At 45.6% G+C, this 21,820-nt stretch overlaps 1 protein-coding gene, 1 long non-coding RNA gene and 1 pseudogene across 3 annotated transcripts; 2 read left to right on the top strand and 1 right to left on the bottom strand.

The window, feature by feature from the left end:
- Positions 1 to 1,072: 1,072 nt before the first annotated feature.
- On the bottom strand, positions 1,073 to 1,525 carry LOC120658486. Its single transcript, XR_005668699.1, has 3 exons — positions 1,348 to 1,525; positions 1,210 to 1,271; positions 1,073 to 1,109 (listed from the first exon to the last, which is right to left on the bottom strand). It is a non-coding gene; the product is annotated as an uncharacterized LOC120658486 (long non-coding RNA).
- A 6,904-nt stretch (positions 1,526 to 8,429) lies between these two features.
- Positions 8,430 to 12,257, top strand: LOC120658282 (annotated as a pseudogene).
- A 657-nt stretch (positions 12,258 to 12,914) lies between these two features.
- Positions 12,915 to 20,553, top strand: LOC120658271 (valine--tRNA ligase, mitochondrial 1-like). 2 transcript variants are annotated; one of them, XM_039936510.1, is made up of 22 exons: positions 12,915 to 13,088; positions 13,180 to 13,221; positions 13,650 to 13,697; positions 13,905 to 13,964; positions 14,060 to 14,229; positions 14,323 to 14,395; positions 14,538 to 14,603; positions 14,692 to 14,775; positions 15,332 to 15,409; positions 15,601 to 15,684; positions 15,771 to 15,850; positions 15,992 to 16,049; positions 16,155 to 16,457; positions 16,551 to 16,721; positions 17,206 to 17,396; positions 17,554 to 17,956; positions 18,467 to 18,718; positions 18,801 to 19,301; positions 19,409 to 19,506; positions 19,625 to 19,724; positions 19,994 to 20,139; positions 20,238 to 20,553. In XM_039936510.1, the coding sequence occupies exons 1-22, from the start codon at positions 13,080 to 13,082 to the stop codon at positions 20,401 to 20,403; spliced, it is 3,183 nt and encodes a 1,060-aa protein (XP_039792444.1). In that variant the 5' UTR covers positions 12,915 to 13,079; the 3' UTR covers positions 20,404 to 20,553. The 2 variants fall into 2 exon arrangements, with proteins under 2 accessions (XP_039792444.1, XP_039792445.1); XM_039936511.1 differs by having other exon boundaries at positions 12,920 to 13,088; positions 13,183 to 13,221.
- Positions 20,554 to 21,820: the final 1,267 nt, after the last annotated feature.

A 21,820-nucleotide genomic window follows, 5' to 3' on the forward strand; every position in this document is an offset into this window, starting at 1 on the left:
TTGGAGGCTGGTTGGGAGTTAGCCACCCAACCAAACAGATCCATAGCGTAGATGACAAACTGATATCTGTATATGATACTAAGGATATCAAGTACTGTTTCCAGCATTGGATGCAGTGCCTTCTATGAGTCTGAAAATTTGGCTCAAGCATAAACAAATAAAATATAGCACAATTATATGATCACAGTTTACAGGCGTGACATGACAACGCGTTGGGGTGCACAGCAGGAGCGGGCACGGCGTTAGTGCGCCAATATTCCTAGTGTACTACATAGCAAACAAAAAGCTCAAGCAGAGTCTTGGTTTTCCAAAATCCTAATTTGCATTCCTCATAGACTTGTGAAATAAAATCAAAGATTTGTTGAAGGAAAAAAATTCTACATAAAAACAAAGCATGACTTCACCCAACATTGCTCACATACCCCTTTTAGACTGACCGTTCCTGTAATCCTTTCGTTTCAAGGCATAACTGTACCCATTTCGATCTTTTTCTTGGACAGTTTCCACCCAAGTGACCATATGTTGGTACTGCATCGCTCTATCGCCCCTCCAGAACTGTAAAGTGTCACCCTGTCTGCTGGTGAGGATGGCAACGGGTCGGGTTCGGTTCGGGTGGAGTATCTGGGCACCCAAAACCGAAACCCGAACTTGAAACCCGAACCCGACCCGAACTCCAATTCGGGTACAAATTCAAACCCAAAACCGAAACCCGCGGATACCCGAAACCGAACGGATAATCCGAAATCCGATTTTTTTTCAAACCAGCAATGCAAGCCAGCAACACCATTTCCAAGTTTCCAATAAGCATGGACAGCTAAAGTGCAAAACAAATAAACAATCAAACAAACATGACAGCAACTACATTCCAGCAAGACATAGTGCAGTGAGATTATTACAAATAGTTGAGATTATTACAAACAAAGTAGCACCACACAGGGAGCACTCCAAAGTTCAAATGTTCAATACAAGTGAAACAATAGAAATCAACATCCATGGTTCACCAAACAAATAACAGTAGGCCACTTGCCACTAGGCCTCCAAACAAATAACATTATTACATAGTTCATCATTATCATTCATTCATCAATTATGGTGGAATCATCTTCATCCTGCAAAACAAAAATAGAGAGAATAACTCATTACTGAAATGTTCATCATTGTATATAAGTATATTCACAAGTTGAATACATAAGCAAATGACAGCAATACCATTTCTTCATCTTTTTCATCAAGACAAGTCATCAAAGCACCAACGAAAGTAGACTGAGATCCTGCATTGATATATTCACAAATTAATAATATAACTTATATAGAACGAGACCACATATTTGTAGAAATTACACTTACCTAACATATCGGCCTGAGACCATGCTTGCATACACATAAGTGCTTCAACCATTGATGGGGCAAGCCTACTACGATGTGGACTGATTATTCTGCCACTAGTGCTAAAGACTGACTCGGATGCCACCGTTGTCACTGGAATAGCAAGGACATCACGTGCAATTTTTCGTAAAGTTGGGTATTTGAGCCCTGCATGTTGCCACCATTGAATGATACCCAACTCTTGTGTTCTAGGCAACCGTGGCTCTTCCAAGTACAAGGTCACAGTTGGCTGCTTGGACATGTAATCATCAAAGGTACCAATCCAATCCTCATCGTCCATCTGAGTTGGAGCACTAGGTCTAGTTTCAGCACCATCTGTAGTGGCAACATCCTCCATAGAATCTTGGTATTCCAAAACCAGATTGTACAACAAGTCCTTGACTTTGTGGACAGCTTCCATAGCAATACTTTCTAACCCATGAATTTTGAGGAAAAGAGCATTCAATAGTTGCAATTTATACCTAGGATCTAGGACAGCAGCAACAACCATCAAACCATGCACATCTGACCAATACTTGTTGAACTTTTCTTTCATTTTAATGGACATTTCTTCTACCTTAGGTATATCACTGCTTTGCCACTTCCTAATTGCCAAAAAAATGTTGCATATTTTGGGAAAGAAAAGGTTGGCTGTGACATATCTAGTGCCTGACAGTAGCTCAGTTACATCATAGACATCTTTAGCCTATCACAAAGCTCTCTAGCAAACTTCCAATCATCTTCTGATGGAACACATGAAGCATGAGAAGCAAGGCACTCAAAAACATCTTGGTAAATAAGTGCAGTACTAAGCATAATATAAGTTGAGTTCCATCTAGTTTTACAGTCAAGAGCAATTCTTTTTTCATATTTTCCTTTCATTTGGGCTGCCATTTTCTCAAACTTCTCATGTCTTTTAGGAGTGGCTGACCAATATGCAACACTATCACACACCTTATCAATTCCCTTCTCCATGACACTCATTCCATCTTTCACAATCAGATTTAAAATATGTGCAGCACAACACATATGAATTAATTTGCCCTTCAACATACAAGAGGGGAGTGGTAACTTGCCTTCCATGGTAGTCTTGTTCTTTTCAAGGTCATCACCATTGGTGCCAATCATATTCTTCATGAGGTTGTCATTGACACTACAGTTGTCAAGAGTTATAGTGGACATATTCCTTTCAATATGCCAATCTAGTAGAACTTCATGGAGAACATCAGTTATGACCTCCGCTGTATGTGGTGCTGGAACATAAATAAACCTACAACAATAAGATATCATAAGTGATTGTGGTGGACAATTTGCATAACACAAGAACACAAAATGCTGTGATTTATAGTTACCTAATAAGAAAACTTTTTAGCTTCCAATCTTCATCTAGAAAATGAGCTGTAACTTCCATGTAACCTTTCCTCTGGTGGTTTGCTGTCCACAAGTCTGTAGTAACAGCAACACGAGAACTCAATTTCTTGATATAATTCACCATAAATTGCTTCTGCACTTGATACATATCCAATATATCCTTCCTAATTGTGTTTCTAGACACTAACTTGAATGCTGGTTGCAATGCAGCACAAAACTTGCGAAATCCAATATGGTCCACCATGGAAAGAGGATACTCATGGACAATAATCATTAAAGCAAGTTCTTTCCTAGCAACATCTTGATCAAGCACATACTTCTCTAATGTGACTGTGCCATCTTTTGGATTTGCAGATAATTTAAGAGTTGACTGTGTTAAACTTTTTCTAGTAATTCTGTCCTCACATACAAGAAGGTGATTCTTCAAGTGAGTTGTACCATTTCTTGTCTCCCCACCTAAATGTTTTTTACACCAATGACATTTTGCTTTCCAAACCCCATTTACACTAATCAAATCAAAGTCTTTCCATACTTCAGATCTTAGCTTTCTCTTTTTAGCGGCAGGGGCATCATCTTCTACTTCTACCTCTACCACATCAGGATTACCTATAGTTGCAGAATCACTTGCCGGTGTTGCTGAATCGGATGGTTGTGTTGCTGTTGCTGAATTGGCTGCAGGGCATGGACGAGATTGAGGACGAGAACCAACAGATTGAGATGCAGCAGCAGCTTGAGATCCACTTGAAGTACCACGAGCCGACATTGCTCACTTCCTGACAAATGCAAAAAGGCAAACACATACTCCATGATTCACAGACTGCTTGACACTTAGAGGATGCATGAAATTCAAGATTCAGGAGAAGAATATGTCACTGTACCTCCTGACCTGCTTGATTCAAGGACTGGCGAGGCCGGCGGACAGGTCACGGGAGGCGGAGCCGCGCGGGTCGGCGAATCGGCGCTGGCGGCGTCTATCTCCGGCCTCCCGGCCTCCGTCGTGGGTCAATCCCTCTCCGTCAGTGGGTAGCAAGGCCGGATGGGCGGCGCGGGGCAGGGGATGGCCGGGGATGGGAGGCAGGGTGCGACGCGACGCGGGGTAGGGGATGGGCGAGCGGCTGGCGGCTGCGGCGTGGCGCCGGTCCGCCGGATGGGTGCGGGCAGCGGCCAGCGGGCGTGCGGCGCTGGGGCAGGGGGGTTCGGGGCTTCGAGCTCGGGCGGTCGGGCCGTCGGGGAGAGGCCGAGGCAGCCAGGCGGGGGGAGTCGGGAGGGGAGGGGGTCAGGGGGGAGGGATGAGGACTTAGGCACTTATATAGCTAGGGTTCTAAATGGGCTGCTAGTGGGCTATGGACTCAAATTTTCGGGGGCCCGATGGAGCTCCGCGGATGTATTTACAGATCCGCCCCAAACCCGAAATATTTCGGGTACCCGAACCCGCAAATCTGCAGGTGAAAACTAGAAACCGAACCCGAAACCCGAAAACCCAAAAACCGCGAATACCCGCCCCGAACCCGATCCGCTACCATCCATCTCTGCTCTGTGTGTTCTTTTGTGCAAAATCCGCAGACCTGTTTGGGGCTACAGGAAAGAAAGGTGCCTGGCTCAGGCAGCAATCCCAGACGTTGGATTTTGTCGGCTTAGGTAGGATGTTGCACTACTGCATAAAAGGTTTGTAGGGGCAAGTGAAATGACATTTTTATGGGTGGATGTCGCACCCGTCTCTACTTTTCGCTGCTAAAAATGGCAGTTTGCACGGGCAGTTGCGTTACCCGCCCCTAAAAATGTATTTCCAGTGGCGGGTCAGCCGATCACCAGTCCCTAGAAATTGATTTCTAGGAGCGGTTTACCCGATCACCCGCCCCTAATAGTCGATTAAAAAATAAAAGTTGTGGTAGCCGTCCGGGCCAGCTGCCAGCACGCGTCCACGCAGCCACCTCCCGGCCCCATGCGGGCGCTTCCGCGCGCCGCCCCGGCCCCGGCCCCATGCTCGTTCTTCTCCTCGAGCCTTCTCCTCTTCGCACGGTCGGATATGCAATATTCTTGCATTATTTCGAACAGCTTCATGACTGTCTTCGGCTTGCGCCGGGATATGTACTCTCCGCATGGTCCCAGGTTGATCCCCTTCACCACCGAATCGATGATGCTCTGGTCGGCAACATTAGGTGCTCTTGCGCGAAGCTTCATGACACTCTGAAGATATTCTTGCAAGGTCATGCTTCCTTGCCTTAGATCGTGAAAATCGCAAGATGTGACTTCGTCGGGCCTCACGGCGCGGAAACTTGCACATAGTTCGAGGCAAAGCTGCTTCCAAGACAGAATGGTTCCTGGTGGGATGTTTGCATACCATCGCTGTGCCAAGCCCTTCATTGCGAGGACGAGCACCTTCGCTTTACACGCGGTGCCTCCTCCTGATGCTTCTATGGTGGCTTCGTATTTGAGGAGGAACTCTTCGGGGTCTGACTCCCCATCAAACTGCGGCAATATTGCTGGGTTGAGGCGATGGGGCCACTGCACCTCCTCTTGCTCTTCGGACAATGGTGATATTCTTTGATGCCTTCTTCGGTAATGCTCTTCGGCGTCTGACTCAGAGTGTCAGAGATCTCTTCGACCGGCACGAGTTTTGGGCGGAACCTTGGTGGTTCTTGTTGCCGCGGGTTGACCCCGATCATCTCCTTCTGCGGTGGTGGTGGTGGAGGTGCCTGCAATTTCTCGAGCTGCAGCCGCTGGGCACGGAGCTTCTCCTGCATCGCCTTGCAGCGAAGCTCCTCCTCCTTCAACTTGTTGTACTACTCTTGACGTTCTGCTTAGGTGAGCATGGTCTGCTTCTCCTTCGCTCTTGTTGTCATCTGTGGCTCCGAAGGTTCTGCTTCCAAGGTCTACTGTTGAGCCCTTCGCGCCTCTTCGATGCGAGCATCGATGCGACGCATCGCCGCGATGTCTTCGGCTGCGACGCTGAGGTCTACGAGGTTGACTTCAAGCTGGCCATCTGCAAGGGCGTCGACAGAGACGCTGTCGCTGCTAGCCCCGTTCGCCTGTGTTGCTTCCACTTTGCCCTGCGAGGGTGTTGTCGTCGTCGTCGTCGTGTCCTCCGAAGTGGCTCCGGTGGTTCCTTTCTTCTTCGTCACCGCCATGTGGTGTATCGAATCGACGGGTGGGCGCCAAACTGTTGGTGGAGAGTGTCTTCGGAACGGAGGGACACTACAATAGTAATGAATGAACACGCAAAACAAGGAGGAAAGGTTCTCTCTATTCAATGTGTCCCATCAATGAACATCACATGGGGTATTTATAGGTGGCGTTACGCCTCCAATGTACAATTACTCTTTTACACCCTTACAACGGTCATATACCCGGAATATTCCCGGACGTACACGTGATTTCCATATCACAGCATGGGTGCGGTACAGCTCAGAAGGGCCCACAACTCCAGGCGGCCCTCTTCGTCCTGATTGACGAAGACCGTGGGGCCCACTGATTACTCGTCACGACGCTTGTGTCGCCCGGTCTTCGCATGTCTTCGTCTTCCGACCCGAAGATCCACGAAGACGGGCCATCTCCGCGCTTGCTCTTGACATCGGCTTCATTGTTCCTGACGTCTTGTCTTCGCGCACCTTCAGCGACCGGCCCGAAGGTGGTGTCCCCAACAGCCGTCACCAAGGTCAAGGACCAGGGCAGCCGCAGTGAGCGTAAATTCCTAAATTTGTTCTATGCCTGGATTTGTTGCCGCGGGTTCGCCAAGCTCTGCACGTCGGTGCTCCCCTTGGACGCGGCTGCCGACTCGCCGGACGCCTCCTCCTTGGCCAGGGTGCGTGCAGGGCTTTAGACCCGCCGCTCGCCTTTCCCACCCACTGTGACATCGGTCCAATTTACATTGCTAGTTGAGTAAGGGTGTAGCCAATTATAAGTCTTTGGCTTCCAACCATAGCACCTTCGGGTTAATCCTTTTACGCAAAATGAGGACGCAAGGGTAAATGAGGTGCTATGTGTAAGTGGGCTCGCCCCTCGGAAAGGCTGGGTTGTGCGGCGTTTGGAGCGGTGTGTTTCAAATAGTATCAGAGCTGACCTCGCGATTGCGCGTTGGGTCAATGTGTGCCATATGGCGTATGGCGCGTGTGTACTTGGTTAGGGATACATGACATGACATATGGCGTCGGCACTGGACGTACGGGCGTGCGCCAAGGGGGGGAGATTTCTGAACATTTGCCTAGTGTGGGTGAGTTGGACCGACGAGGACGTCTGCTTCTTTGAGGGGGGCGGGTGTGATATCCGGTCCACTTTCGGGTTAACCCTTTTACGCAAAGCGATGACGAAATCGTAAGTGAGGTGCTATGTGTTAGCGGGCTCACCCTTTGGAAGGACTGAGCTGTGCAGCGTTGGGGGCGGGGTGTTACACCCATTCGCCGTCCCAACTGCCATGGGCAGCGATGATGTGGGAACAGCGGCAATAGGGGTTGCGCCAGCGCCAGGGGCCGAGGGCAGCGCCAAGGGGCAGCGACGGCGTGGGAGCAGCAGGAGGATGCGGGAAGTAGGGCTGCGTGAGCTAGCGAGCAGATGGCGAGGCGCCTGCGCCTGGGAAAAAAAAGTGAGGGGAGGGGGAGAGATGGCGAGCCTGTTACCGATGGGTCAAATGAAAAGTTTGTTAGAGGTTTTTACTTTACTTTATCTAATTTTATCTAGTCAAATCAATATACGTAAGCTGTTGGAGTTTCCTTACTTGTTGGAAAGTTTGACCATGTGGATTCTACGGCGGCTTGATTAATTAAATTCGTCAGTGTCATGCTCGTCGTGGTCTGGGAACTCCTCGGTTTTGACACGTATGCCTGTGACCTCCGTCGCCCCTGGCTGACAGGTCTCGGCATAAACCTCCGGGAACAAGTTCGGTTCGGGGCGATGTCATGCTCGTCGACGGTCGCGTTCTGGCAGATTTGGAAGCCCCGCAACGCCAAGATTTTTTTTAGTTATCATGTCAACTCTGACCCCGTGATGTCGTCCTACGCCGGGTATTGAAGGACATTGATGTGTGGACCTGCCGTTACAGAAACAAAAAACCTGAGCTGGCGAGCTGCTCGTCTAGAAGAAGTAGCTAGCAAATTGTAATTTAGTTTTCTCTGTTACCCTCCTTCCTGTGCTCTTTACTAACCCCAATTGCTGGGGTTGTCTCTTGTACTCTCGACCGGGAATGCCAGGTTTGTTCATTATTACGTGCTTTGCAGTTTTTGCGTAGCGCTATCGATCAGTTAAAAGTAGGTGGGATACCCCCCCCCCCGTCACCCCCACCCCCCGAAGGTGCTAAACAAAATTAAATTCGTCAATGGTGGGGATAATATACATTAGTAAATTTTTATTGAAAGGCGGCGATGTGGTTTCGGAAGGCCTGCATTCTTCGCGATCTAGTCAAAGCATGCACTTCATCTTCACAATTCTAGAAACCCATGACGCCAAGGTATCAACCCCCTTCTCTAAAAACAATTGTTAATGCCATGGAAATAAATTAAACAACCCTACTAACTACTATCGATGTGTACATTTTTTTCAACCACGACAAACATATTTTGACTAGAATGTTTGAACTCATTACAGTTGTCTATGAGAAATCTGGAATTGTTGCATTGTTGTGTCCACACCAAGCGTGTATGCAGGATCTTACAATATAAGTTATCTTGGGCGCCTATCTCACCCTGAGGCATAAACTAGCTAGTAAACTCATCCAGAGAGCCAGAGCAGCCTCATCAGGATGTCTGATCTGATGGGATTCATGAGTTCCATGTCGGTTTGTACTGTAGCTTTCCTCCTCTTGCAGGCCTTGTGTGCTTCTTCAGACGACCGGCTTGTCCCAGGCAAGCCGCTCTTGCCCGGCACCACCGTCATATCTGATGGTGGTGATTTCGCCTTGGGCTTCTTCTCCCCGTCCAATTCCACTCCAGAGAAGCTATACCTCGGCATATGGTACAACAACATCCCCCAATTCACCGTGGTGTGGGTTGCCAACCGGGAAACGCCGGCCATCTTCTCATCAGCTCCTTCCCTTGTCGTCACCAACGACACATCTGATCTTGTCTTGTCCGATGCCACCGGCCGTGTTCTCTGGACAACCAACGCCACCACCGGTGCAAGCTCCTCACCGTCGTCGTCGCCGAGGTCAGATAACACTGGATCGGTGGCGGTGCTTCTGAACACCGGCAATCTCATCCTACGGTCACCGGGCGGCATGGTCCTATGGCAGAGCTCTGACCATCCAACTGACACGATACTCCCTGGCATGAAGATGTGGAGTAGCCACAAGACGCATCAAGGCAACCGCCTTGTTTCTTGGAACGGCCACAACGACCCCTCTCCGGGTGCCTTCTCCTACGGCTACGAGACAGATCCATTCATCCAACCCTTCATCTGGAACGGCTCGCTCCCGGAATGGCGCGACCTTGTGTGGACGGGATTCACAGTCACCAGCCAGCAATACTTTCAGGCAAACTCCACCATTGTGCTATATGTGGCGCTTGTATCCACCGTCGATGAGATATCCGTGAGCTTCACAGTCTCTGATGGTGCACCGCCCATAAGGACAGTGATGAGCTACTTTGGTCGGCTAGAAGCACGTGTTTGGAATAGGGATTCGTCGGACTGGGCAATTCTTGGAGTGTCGCCAGACTATGAGTGCAGCAGGTACGGTTACTGCGGGCGCTCTGGTTACTGCGACTGCACTGATGCCGCCCCAACTTGCAAGTGCCTTGATGGGTTCGAGCCCGTGGACAAGGAAAAGTGGAACAATGGCAGGTTCTCGCAGGGCTGCCAGCGGAAGGAGGCGTTTCGGTGCAGTGATGGTTTCTTGGCACTGCCGGATATGAAGGTGCCTGACAACTTTGTGCGCATCGGGAGAAAGACCTTCCAGGAGTGCGCAGCTGAGTGCAGTGCCAATTGCTCTTGTGTGGCCTACGCCTATGCGACACTGAATGTGAGCACAGAAAATGGTGACGGCACACGGTGCCTTGTGTGGATTGGTGATCACCGGCTCGTCGACATGCAGAAGTTGGGTGTGCGTCTCTACAATACTGCTGGTGCTGATAGTCAAGAGACACTATATCTCCGAGTTGCAGGCATGCCATCAGGTAACATTTGATATCTCGTCGGAAGCATACCCAAGAAGAACTTGTGGGATGACCGTTAGAGTCTGCCATCGCTTCAATTATCATTTTATCCATATCATCTTAGCACTGAAGTCACTTGCTGAAAATATGCAGATAACATAATAACACGTACCACTAGTTAGTTCTCCATGAAAACCTTCCCCTTCTTATATGATTTGGCAGTGCTCCTGCCGTTCTTTTCAAAAAAAAAAAGTTCTCCATGAAAACTAAGGGAGCTATATATATACATCTGTAGTTCGCCGGAACTCAGCTGTTCATCTACACAGTATGTAAAGTAGGCAGCAAGATCATAACATGTAGTAGGATAGTGGCAACTAATTTGGAATATGCTCGCATCCTTGAACCGTAAGCTGATCACAAGGTATGGCTGAATGCATGTTGGAGTCAATATATGAGCATCAAGAATAGATACTGCACTGAGATTTACAGTTTTTTCCTCCCTTTTCCAGTGATCTTAATTTATCATAAGACATATAGTTAAGGATTGATCTTAATTCCTAGTTGTCATTATTTTAGTGAAGTAGGTAATATTATGTCTTGTAAGATCGTACCACTTGTTAGGCTGTTTGAAAACTGAACTACTTTGCAGTCGTGTGATATTAACTTGGCGCTATATTAATAAGTTTTGCACTTACTTGCAGGTAAAAGGACAAAAAAGAACACACTGAAAGTTTTACTACCAATTTTGGCAATTGTCATTGTTCTCACTTCCATTTTACTTGTATGGGTCCGCAAGTTCAGAGGTATGTTTTCTTCTATATAATATCACAATTACTCAGGAACAAAGTACTCAACAACTTTTGTTAGCAGGAAGGAAAACAAATATGGCAAATCAGATGACGCTAATGCATGGAGGTTATTCTACTACTACAGACGAACTTGGAAGAGAAAAAAAGTACCAATGGTTTTGAACTTCCATTTCTGAAATTCCAAGATATTCTTGTCGTGACAAACAATTTTTCCAATACATTTATGATTGGACAAGGTGGCTTTGGCAAAGTTTATAAGGTAATTTATGAGGGAACTTCCTTACTATGTTTTTCCTAGATTATTGATTATCTAATTAAGTAATATTCACAACATATCACAATCATACTTCTCTATGTGATAATTACAAAGGGGGCATTAGAAGGTGGTCAAGAGGTTGCAATCAAAAGACTTAGTAGGGACTCAGACCAAGGAAGTCAGGAATTCAGAAACGAAGTTATTTTAATTGCCAAGCTACAACATAGAAACCTGGTTCGACTTCTTGGTTGCTGCATTGAGGGAGATGAAAAGCTGTTGATTTATGAGTACCTGCCTAATAAAAGCTTGGATGCCATCATTTTCAGTATGTTCTACTGCATACAAGTTCAATGCTATTTTTTTAAAAAAAAACAAGTGTCATGTGCGACTGAGTAATTATATAATTACAGTTTTTACTAGACATTCCATGATTGTTCATTGTAGATCGTGAAAGAAATGCAACACTTGATTGGCCAATAAGGTTCGGGATAATCAAAGGAGTAGCAAGAGGACTTCTTTACCTCCATCATGACTCAAGACTAACAATAGTACACAGAGATCTCAAAGCTAGTAATATTTTGCTAGATGCAGAGATGAGACCCAAGATAGCAGACTTTGGTATGGCAAGGATCTTCGGTGACAACCAGGAAAATGCAAATACTAGAAGAGTTGTTGGGACATAGTAAGTACTATTCTTCGCAAATTAATATATGGTTGTACCAAATTCATGTTCATAATTTCTGCATATTTCATACCAGTGGTTATATGGCACCTGAGTATGCGATGGAAGGCATTTTCTCTGCGAAGTCCGATGTCTATAGCTTTGGTGTCTTACTGTTGGAGGTTGTAAGTGGCATCAAGATAAGCTCTGTTGATCGCATTCCGAGTCACTCAAACCTAATAGTCTATGTAAGTAAATATTATTATATAGCAGAGGGTTTTGATCTTTTTGTACAATCTCTATGAGCGATGTGATTGTCTCAGGCGTGGAACCTTTGGAAGGAAGGGAAGGCAATAGATTTGGTAGACAAATGTATTGCGGAGAGCTGTGTACTAGATGAAGCTTCACTTTGCATCCATATGGGTCTTCTGTGCGTACAGGAAAATCCAGACGATAGGCCGTTCATGTCTTCTGTTGTGCTCAACTTGGAGAATGGAAGCACAACACTACCAGCGCCAAATCACCCTGCATATTTTGTTCAGAGAAAAAGTGATATGGAGCAAATGAAAGAAGATTCGACGAACTCTAAGAGCACCGTGACTCTTACAATCATAGAGGGGAGATAGAGTAACTCTTCATTTTTACTCTAAAACATTTGTCTAGGTCAATGCTGTGAAATAATTACTTATTTGCTTTTAGCATTAATCTAGAAGTTATATTAGTAAAAGTGTGCTGCTGCTATCTTGCCCTACTAGAAGGCCTGCCGGAATAGTCTTGAACAGATATATGAAGCTCAACTCGAAGCACTCCATTGAGGTGATGCAGAAAGCATGAAGTCTCTGAAACAGAACCTCTACCTAGTATGGGGGGCAGCAGGGCAGGGGATACCGATTGCTGCCTGCCATTGAGCTGAGCTCGTCCATCGATCACCTGCTGAGAAGCAATTGCGTAACCTGCTATCACATGCCCGCACGCAGCGCGGGAATGAGCACACATGTTGATCTCCGCCGCACACTCTCATCTCCTCTGCATCGGCGTCCCGCGGGCGACGGCAGAGCCTGTGATCTCGGGGGTGATCAGGCGGCATAGGAGGACGCGCGCCGCGAGGAATTCAAGCCACTGCTCCCAAATCTTCTGAGCGTTGGAACGAAAGCGTACGCCGGCCCAACCCATGAAGAGGATTCATCAGCGCCCACAGGAAAAGAGAAGAAAGCCCATGAAGCCCATCCATCCCGAAAGGTAAAAGAGAAGAAAAGCTTATGGGCCAGAAATTCCGTGGTGTGCAAGTTAGCCCAACAAATAGCGGACCCCACGTGCCAGTGACACATTTAGAGAGCAACCCACTTGTCTAATCCGCCTCCACCTCGCCGGCCTGCCCAATCCCTTTCATCTCCAAACCGAAAAAACCCATAGAACCCTAGCCTCCCAACCCTCTGCTGCTCGCTCTCCCGCCGTCCTCGTAGTCCATCCACTCTCCTGGCGGCGGCGGCGACGGCGGCGGCGAGAGGAGAGCCAACCCGCACGGCTTGATCTGAAGCATGGAGAAGGTAAGCAAAGGAGCGCGGATCGAGCGACCTGTCCTTCCCCAGGGGATCTCCTCTCTGTTTGTTGGACTGATTTGGGCGAGCTTTTGTGCAGCAGCCCGGGGCGCAGGGGGCGGGGAAGGTTGCGGAGGAGAAGGTACGTGTACTCACTTATCTCACTCTATCTCGCGTTCGCATAGATGGGGATAGCTTGCGTTTTTCGCTCCTATCACGTGGCGTGGGAAGTGTGAGACCATAAATTGAACTGCAGTTGTGACATGTAGTTGCTGAATCAACTGTTTGTTTTCTGAGATGTCTGAATCAGCAGTTTGTATTGAGTGGTTGTGTAATGCATACTAGTATGTGTTAGTGGCGCCTGAAGAAATGCACGAACAGTATGAAGTAACAATTTGTGTACTTTGGTAGTATAATGCTCCCCACACATACAACCACACACGAAAAATGGGCATCAGGGGGGGGGGGGGTTGGTACTTGGCACCATTGTGCAGTCAGAATTGCATTTTTCTGGGTGTTTTAGTTAGCAACTATTTCTGTTCGATATTCACTCCTTTTTAATTCGTGCAGCAACTTGATGAGAAAGAGTTAGAAAGGAAGCTGAAAAAAGACCAAAAGGTATCAACCAAGTTCTTTTCTTGCTTTGCTTTCGATACTGTATATCTGTGTTGGCCCAAATGGTTAATTGGTAATTGGAAATGGTCATTAGATGAAACTTAACAGTGATTTCACTGAAATTGGAAATGAGCTGAGTTATGAGATTGGACTTTTATTTTGTTGCGGTGTGTGTGAATAGTCATTTATGGGTGAAATTTTCACTTGCAGGCAAAAGAGAAAGAAGAGAAAAAACTTAAGGCAAAACAAAAGGAGGCAGCTAGGCTCCAGGTTCAATTATAATGCTCTTGAATTTCTATATGACTGAACAGATGAAAGTTAAGGCAAAACAAAAGTAAGTGAAATGCTTGTTGGATATGACTTAGGCCCAAGCAACCTCAGACGGAACAAAGAAGACAGAGAAAAAACAGAGGAAGAAAGCTGTGGAGGATGAAAATCCAGAGGATTTCATTGATCCAGACACTCCTAATGGACGGAAGAAATTGCTTGCACCTCAGATGGCCAAGCAATACAGTCCAAGTGCAGTTGAGAAATCGTATGATGTTCTTTTTTTTTGCATTTGTCGATTTTATAACGCCTAGCACTGTAAATATCTAGCTCAACTGCATGATTTTTTCTTTTTATGCAGATGGTATGCCTGGTGGGAATCGTCAGGATATTTTGGGGCAGATCCTGCAAGCACAAAACCACCATTTGTTATAGTAAGTAATTCATGCTCTTGAAGGTTGTGCAAGATTAGCTAGAAGCTGATTTAGAATACTGCATCTTTTTACGTAATTGTAGTGCTTTTGTACTGTCAAATAGTGGGTAAGCTTCCAACAAAGAATTGTTATTTCTTTTCAGGTTCTGCCACCGCCAAATGTGACCGGAGCTCTTCACATAGGCCATGCGCTTACAGTGGCTATAGAGGTATTCCTTTTTTTTGCAGATATGCCATGTTTACACTATAGACATTGACTATTCAATGATTTTATTCTCGTTACATTAACCAATGCAGGATGCTATGATACGCTGGCGTAGGATGTCAGGGTACAATGCTCTATGGGTTCCTGGAGTGGACCATGCTGGCATTGCCACACAGGTCTGCATTAATCTCATGGAATTTATATGATGAAACATAAAACTTCAGATGATATGATTTTGTTCCTGATATGTTCATTTTGGCTGGATATGTTCTCAATCAAGTTTGGAACAAACCTGTAGAGATCCATGCAGGCAGCTCTAGTTAACAATGTGTAGCCATTAAAAGCAATCGGTCAACATGGGTGTTGGGACATGTTGATAGAACACACTTCTGCAATTTAGTGTTTTTTTTTGAAATCATATTTTGAATTTCATTCGCTACTTTTGGATGTGTATTTACTATTAGCACCTGTTCATTCATTTGTGCATAGCCAGAATCCATTATATTTCAGGATGACAGGATGGAGGTAGCTTTTTTGTTACTTCTATTCCCTTAAGCAAATCAATATTGTATAATTTTGGCCAAATGTGTGCTTTGTGTTTGCTCATTTCAACTTGTATTATTTCTATGAAACCTAGCATTTGTGGTTCATATTTCTTGTTTGGACTAATTGGTGGACAATTGAGTACTTCAATGTTTTGTACTTTTTGACATTTTCTCTCATGTATATCAGGTTGTCGTTGAAAAGAAGCTTATGCGTGAAAGGAAGCTGACAAGGCATGACATAGGGCGTGAAAATTTTGTTAATGAAGTAAGCACTTGTTTCTATGACATATTATTTTTGTTGGCCAATTGTTTATTTGTTTCCATTATTACTTAGTGTCTATGTTCTGAATGTTCTGAATGAAAAAGTTGTCTGTTTTGTTTGAATGCTTAATCCTGTACCTGATGTATCAATTTTCTGCTCAACTCATTTCTTCCATTTTACTGTCTTACAAACAGGTACTCAAATGGAAAGATCAATATGGTGGTACCATATTGAATCAATTGCGCCGGCTTGGGGCCTCACTTGATTGGTCCCGCGAGGTAACATACCTATTTATTTTAGTTGGGAAAAGGCATGACTCGTGCTTGAACCATGCATAATAACTTCATTTCAAACTGGATACCAGGCTTTTACAATGGATGAGCAAAGATCTAAAGCTGTAACTGAAGCTTTTGTCAGGTTACACAAGGAAGGCCTAATATATAGGTTAGTTTCTCCACACTTTCTGTTCAAGTGTTAAATTGAAAATTTTCCCACTATCAATTTTGCTTGATTGTTGACCTACTCTTCCTTTTTTTTAGTTGTCATCCTAGTTTTTTTACATCTTAATGGTTTATTCCTTTTCAGAGATTATCGCCTCGTGAACTGGGATTGCACACTTCGAACTGCAATTTCGGACATCGAGGTTGATGGAACTTTTATATTTTCTATGATACGATAGACATTGTTATCATTTGCATGCATGATTAATATATTAATATAATTAAGATGGAAAATGCTGTTTTGACAGGTTGATCATATTGAACTTAAAGAAGAAACTATGTTAAAGGTCCCTGGTTATGCCAATGAGGTGCAGTTTGGTGTATTGATATCTTTTGCCTATCCTCTTGAAGAAGGACTGGGTGAGATTGTTGTAGCAACCACCAGAATTGAAACGATGCTGGGTGATACAGCAATAGCTGTTCACCCTGAGGATAAAAGGTATAAGCATCTGCATGGAAGGTATGCAGTCCACCCCTTCAATGGACGGAAACTCAAAATAATCTGTGATGCCGAGTTAGTTGATCCCACTTTTGGTACTGGGGCTGTAAAGGTCAGAGCCGCTGCTGATGGCTATTTTTTATAATCTTATTTTACCTACTTGGACCTTCCCCATAGATTGTATCGTTTTCTGGTTTCTATGCAGATTACACCTGCCCATGATCCAAATGACTTTGAGGTTGGAAAACGGCATAACCTTGACTTCATCAATATATTCACTGATGATGGAAAAATAAACAGCAATGGTGGTGCACAATTTGAAGGAATGCCCAGATTCACAGCTAGAGTTGCTGTTATTGAGGCGCTGAAGGAAAAGGTATTACTGGATTTGCTTAACTATCTCATGAAAATTAGGGGTACAAATAGGTGCCCCTAAGGGTATCCACCGTCCCTCTTTAGTTCAAAAGTTTGTACTAGTTTTCGAAAGTGCGAGCTCATTTTGAGAAACTAGTACAATTTTTTGAACTAAAGAGGGGCAATGGATACAATAAGGGGCACCCATTTGCACCTCTACTGAAAATTGCCTATTATCAATCATTTGTATGAAATATCATGGTCTTTGTATCATAACCATGTTATATATTCTAGCATGACTTGCAGTTCAGCATTTGTGCTGAAAACAGCTTATCAGTGTCAGTTTGGGATCGGCTATCCATAAATATATTTGTTTAATCTCATGTCTTACAGATATCCTTCGTGCTGTGGAAATTGTTGATAGCTTGATCATTTTTTTTAATAAAAAATAAGTCTTTGCCTTCTTTTTTTATATGATGGATTAACATTTTTTTTTTCTAATTAAGGGGCTCTATAAAGGCACAAAGAAGAATGAAATGAGCTTGGGTGTTTGTTCAAGAACTAATGATGTAGTGGAGCCTATGATAAAACCACAGTGGTTTGTTAATTGCAACTCCATGGCAAAGGCGGGCCTTGATGCTGTAAGGTCCAAAAAGATTGAGATTATTCCCCAGCAGTATGAACAAGACTGGTACAGGTATATCTTATGATGTGTCATCTCGTGCAATTGTCATGTCAAATACAATAACAACATAGCCTTTTGTCCCAATCAAGTTGGGGTAGGCAATTGTCATGTCAAATGAATTATCTAAATCTGAAATAAAATTACCCATTAATTACTGCTGTCCTTGCAGATGGCTTGAAAATATACGTGATTGGTGTGTGTCGAGGCAACTATGGTGGGGACATCGTGTACCTGCATGGTATGTGACACTAGAAGATGACCAGGATAAAAGCCTTGGTTCCGACAATAATCGCTGGATAGTTGCAAGAAACGAAAGCGATGCAAACCTGGAGGCGCAGAAAAAATATCCAGGAAAGAAATTATGGCTAGATCAAGACCCTGATGTGCTGGATACATGGTTTTCATCTGGTCTTTTCCCCTTAACAGTACTTGGTTGGCCGTCCGATTCCGCTGACCTCCATGCTTTCTACCCTACTTCGGTGCTAGAAACTGGACTTGATATTCTCTTCTTTTGGGTAGCAAGGATGGTGATGATGGGACTGCAACTGGGTGGTGATGTGCCATTTGAGAAGGTATAGCATAAGTCCCAGTTCACTGCCATTTAAACTGTATCATATGATCGTAGCAGTCTAGTCTAATATTACAGGTAAATTGCACTAGGTTAAACATCCACAATATTCAATATTCCCATGCTAGTGCAATTTACCTGTAATATTGTGGATGTTTAAGCTACTGGAATTTTGTTAACTGAAATGAAGAACCTGCCCATTTTAAATCATTCTCTGCTTATGTTCCCTGCCCTTAATCTCTGCAGTCCACATTGATTTCCTTCTGAATGAACTCTGCACCTTTTTAATAGTTACCATATATTGCTCACATGTTTGGTGACATCATCCTTTATTTCTGTTATATTAAATGCATGAAGTTACCATCTTTCCTTTTGCTTGTAGCTCCAAATTATATCTTTTATTTCAGAACTCAATTAACAAGCCAACCATATAATGGAGCTACAAAATTTCTACACTTCATATGGCAGTCAAGTATAGTTTATCTCATGTCCAATGATCAATGACCAATCTCAGGTTTATTTGCATCCTATGATCCGTGATGCACACGGGAGAAAGATGTCAAAATCACTTGGGAACGTTGTTGATCCGCTTGAGGTGATAAATGGCATGTCACTCGAAGGTCTTCTGAAACGTTTGGAAGAAGGCAACCTGGATCCAAATGAATTAATCATTGCAAAAGAAGGGAAGAAGAAAGATTTTCCTGATGGCATAGCTGAATGTGGTACAGATGCCCTCCGCTTTGCACTGATTGCTTACACATCCCAGGTTGTTATGGTGCCCAGTTGAGTTTTTTTCTTTATTGTACATGCATTTACGTTTTTTTCTTACAATCTGTTTTGTTTATCAGTCTGACAGGATAAATCTTGATATCAAGAGAGTGGTTGGATACAGACAGTGGTGCAACAAATTATGGAATGCCATCCGTTTTGCGATGGGCAAACTGGGTGATCATTACACTCCACCTGCAACTGTAGATGTTTCTCGCATGCCACCAATCTGCAAGTGGATACTCTCAGTGCTTAACAAGGCTATTGGCAAAACCGTTACCGCTTTAGAAGCATACAAATTCTCTGATGCAACATCTACTATATACTCGTGGTGGCAGTACCAGCTATGTGATGTATTTATCGAAGCTATCAAACCTTATTTCTTCAGTGATTCTCAAGAGTTTGAATCAGCAAGAACTGCCTCCAGAGATACCCTTTGGATCTGCCTGGAGACTGGTCTGCGCCTGCTCCACCCATTCATGCCTTATGTAACAGAAGAGCTGTGGCAGCGTCTTCCACAGCCCAAAGATTCTTGTAGGAAAGATTCAATTATGATTTCGGAATATCCATCTCTTGTTGAGGTAATACCTATGTCCTAAAGAAGATTCTTGTAGGAAAAATTCAATTGGTGATTTGAGTGAAGAATCTTGAGAACTTAACACATGGAAACTATTTTTCTTTATGACAGGAATGGACTAATGATAGACTTGAAAACGAAATGGACATTGTCTTAGATGCCGTGAACAGAATAAGATCGATGAAGCCACCAACAGATTCAAATGAAAGGTATGTGCATGGTCATCTGTTTTGTTTTTGTGTTTGGTATTTGCTTGTTTGATTCTTCTTCAACCTGCTTTTGCAAAATGGAGTAATATCTTGTTGATATTTTTTTCTTTCTTCACAGACGACCTGCTTTTGCACTTTGCCGAGGCCAAGAGATTGCTGCCACTATCCAATGCTATCAATCTCTAATTGTGTCTCTTTCCTCCGTATCACATCTCAAGGTTGTGCCTTACGTTTCTGTATGACTGTTATTTTTCACTAGGGAAATATATGCCTTGCATCATCTACAATCAATAATCCTGAAACCTAAATGGAGTTTTATTGCTTGAAATTGCTGTTGTTACCCACTGATTCTTTCCAAATAACTGTTCCTGGGCTTTCAGCATCTTTTCATATGTATATGGTACATACATAAGGAAAAAAAATTGAATTTCATCAGAATTAAAAGCTCCTGAACAAGAGCACTGATCTGTTATTTGGAATTCTTCAGATCCTGACAGAGAACGATGAAACCCCAGCTGACTGTGCCACTGCTGTTGTAAATAAAGACTTATCTGTGTACCTTCAGCTCCAAGGAGCTCTAAATGCAGATGCTGAACGTGAAAAGCTAAGGAAGAAAAAGGATGAAATTCAAAAGTACGTGTGCTCATCCCGTCTTCATGGTCCACTTTTTTTACAGTTATCGCATGGTATTGGTATTCGTTCACATGGTTGGTCTCTTGCTATACATGTAGGCTACAAAATGCCTTGACACAGAAAATGGACGCCTCTGGCTACCGTGAGAAGGCTCCACAGAATGTGCAGGAAGAGGACATGAGAAAGCTCACGGCATTATTGGAACAACTAGAGGTCATCAGTGAAGCTGAGAAGAAATTAGATGCAAAAATTGGAAATAACTGAGTCTTGCCTCTGTTTTAAAGATGCTCTGCTTGTACCAAAGTTGATCCCACATTTTTTTTACTGGAAAGTCAGTTATGCACCTGTATTCTCAGGTATAGAATTGATGGTTTTGATCGAAATTAAAGCCACATTTTCCAGCATGTAAGAATATACTGACTCAGAACACTGTTCAGCTTTGTGACTTCGCTTCATGAAGTCAGAGAAGTTGAATCGCCGTTTGGGGGCCTGCGTGACTGCTGGCCTGCCGCAGGCGGCCAACAACGTGCGAGGCGGGGAAGGGAGCAGGGTGGGGCATTTAACATTTTACCATTATAACACAATACATCTCTTGAGATAATACTCTTTTACACTACAAAATCAACACAGGAGAAAGAAAATCGTTACATTTTTACCATTTTCACTCACGTGGCTGCCAACTCATCACTCCATCTCAGCTCCAAGTCATCAGATACCCCATGCCGGTCCGGCCCGCGCGCCCGGATCCAACCCACATCACTCTGTTTCCCCCACCTCTGCTCCGCAACCTCCACCCGCAGCGCCGCCGTCGCCGGTGCAGCATCATCCTCGCCGGCTCCACGTCGTGGGCGCTCAGCCCAGGCTCTTGCACACCGCCTCGATCGCCGCCGCGCTCGGGCTGGCCCCCACGCGCGTGCTCGCGGCGCAGCTCGCCGAGCAGTTTCAAGAGGGCTTCCACCGTGACGCCCGCCTCGCGCGCTCGCCGTCGCGGCCTCCTCCGCCTCGGCGCGGAGCATCTCGCCTTCATAGTGTGCCCGCAGCTTGAGAGCCCGCATGCTCCGACGAGCATTCCCCCGGCTCCATATGCGCGACCCTCTATCGGTACTCCGCGGCCTCCGCGCCGGCGGCCTCGTCGAACAGTCCTCCCCTCCCACGCCGCGGTGGTGGCGCCCTCCTCGAACGTCTCTCGCCTTGCTCTGGATGCCATTCCTCACGTAGTGGCCCGCCAGATTTGTCCGCAGCACGGAGCAGGAGCTAGCGCTTGGTCATGCCCTTGCCCGAGCGGAAGCTGTCGTCGCTGATGGCCACAGTGAGCTGCTCGGCCGCCTCCCGAAACCTGCCCGCAGAGACGAGGAAGGCGACGAACTGCTCGGTGTGCGCGGGGTCGAACTGGAGGTAGCAACGGAGGACGAGGTGAGGCGGTCGGATGGAGCGGGGCGTAGACGAGGAACTGGAGCGGTCGGGGCGGGGTAGCCGGGGAGGTAGGCCCTCGGCGGCGGCCTGCGCGGCGCCGCCGCCGCGTGTGACGCGCCTGTTGGAAATAAACCCAGCGCGATCGTGTTCGCGGCTGGGGGGGGGGGGGGGCGCGTGTGTGCGCGCGGGTGTGAGCTCGGGTCCGGCTGTGTGTGCGCACCGGGACGAGCGGAACGCGATTGTGTGCGGCGATCGTCGTGGCGTGAGT

This window comes from Panicum virgatum, chromosome 2N (genome assembly GCF_016808335.1).
Source record: "Panicum virgatum strain AP13 chromosome 2N, P.virgatum_v5, whole genome shotgun sequence".
In the NCBI taxonomy this organism is placed as follows: Eukaryota; Viridiplantae; Streptophyta; class Magnoliopsida; order Poales; family Poaceae; genus Panicum; species Panicum virgatum.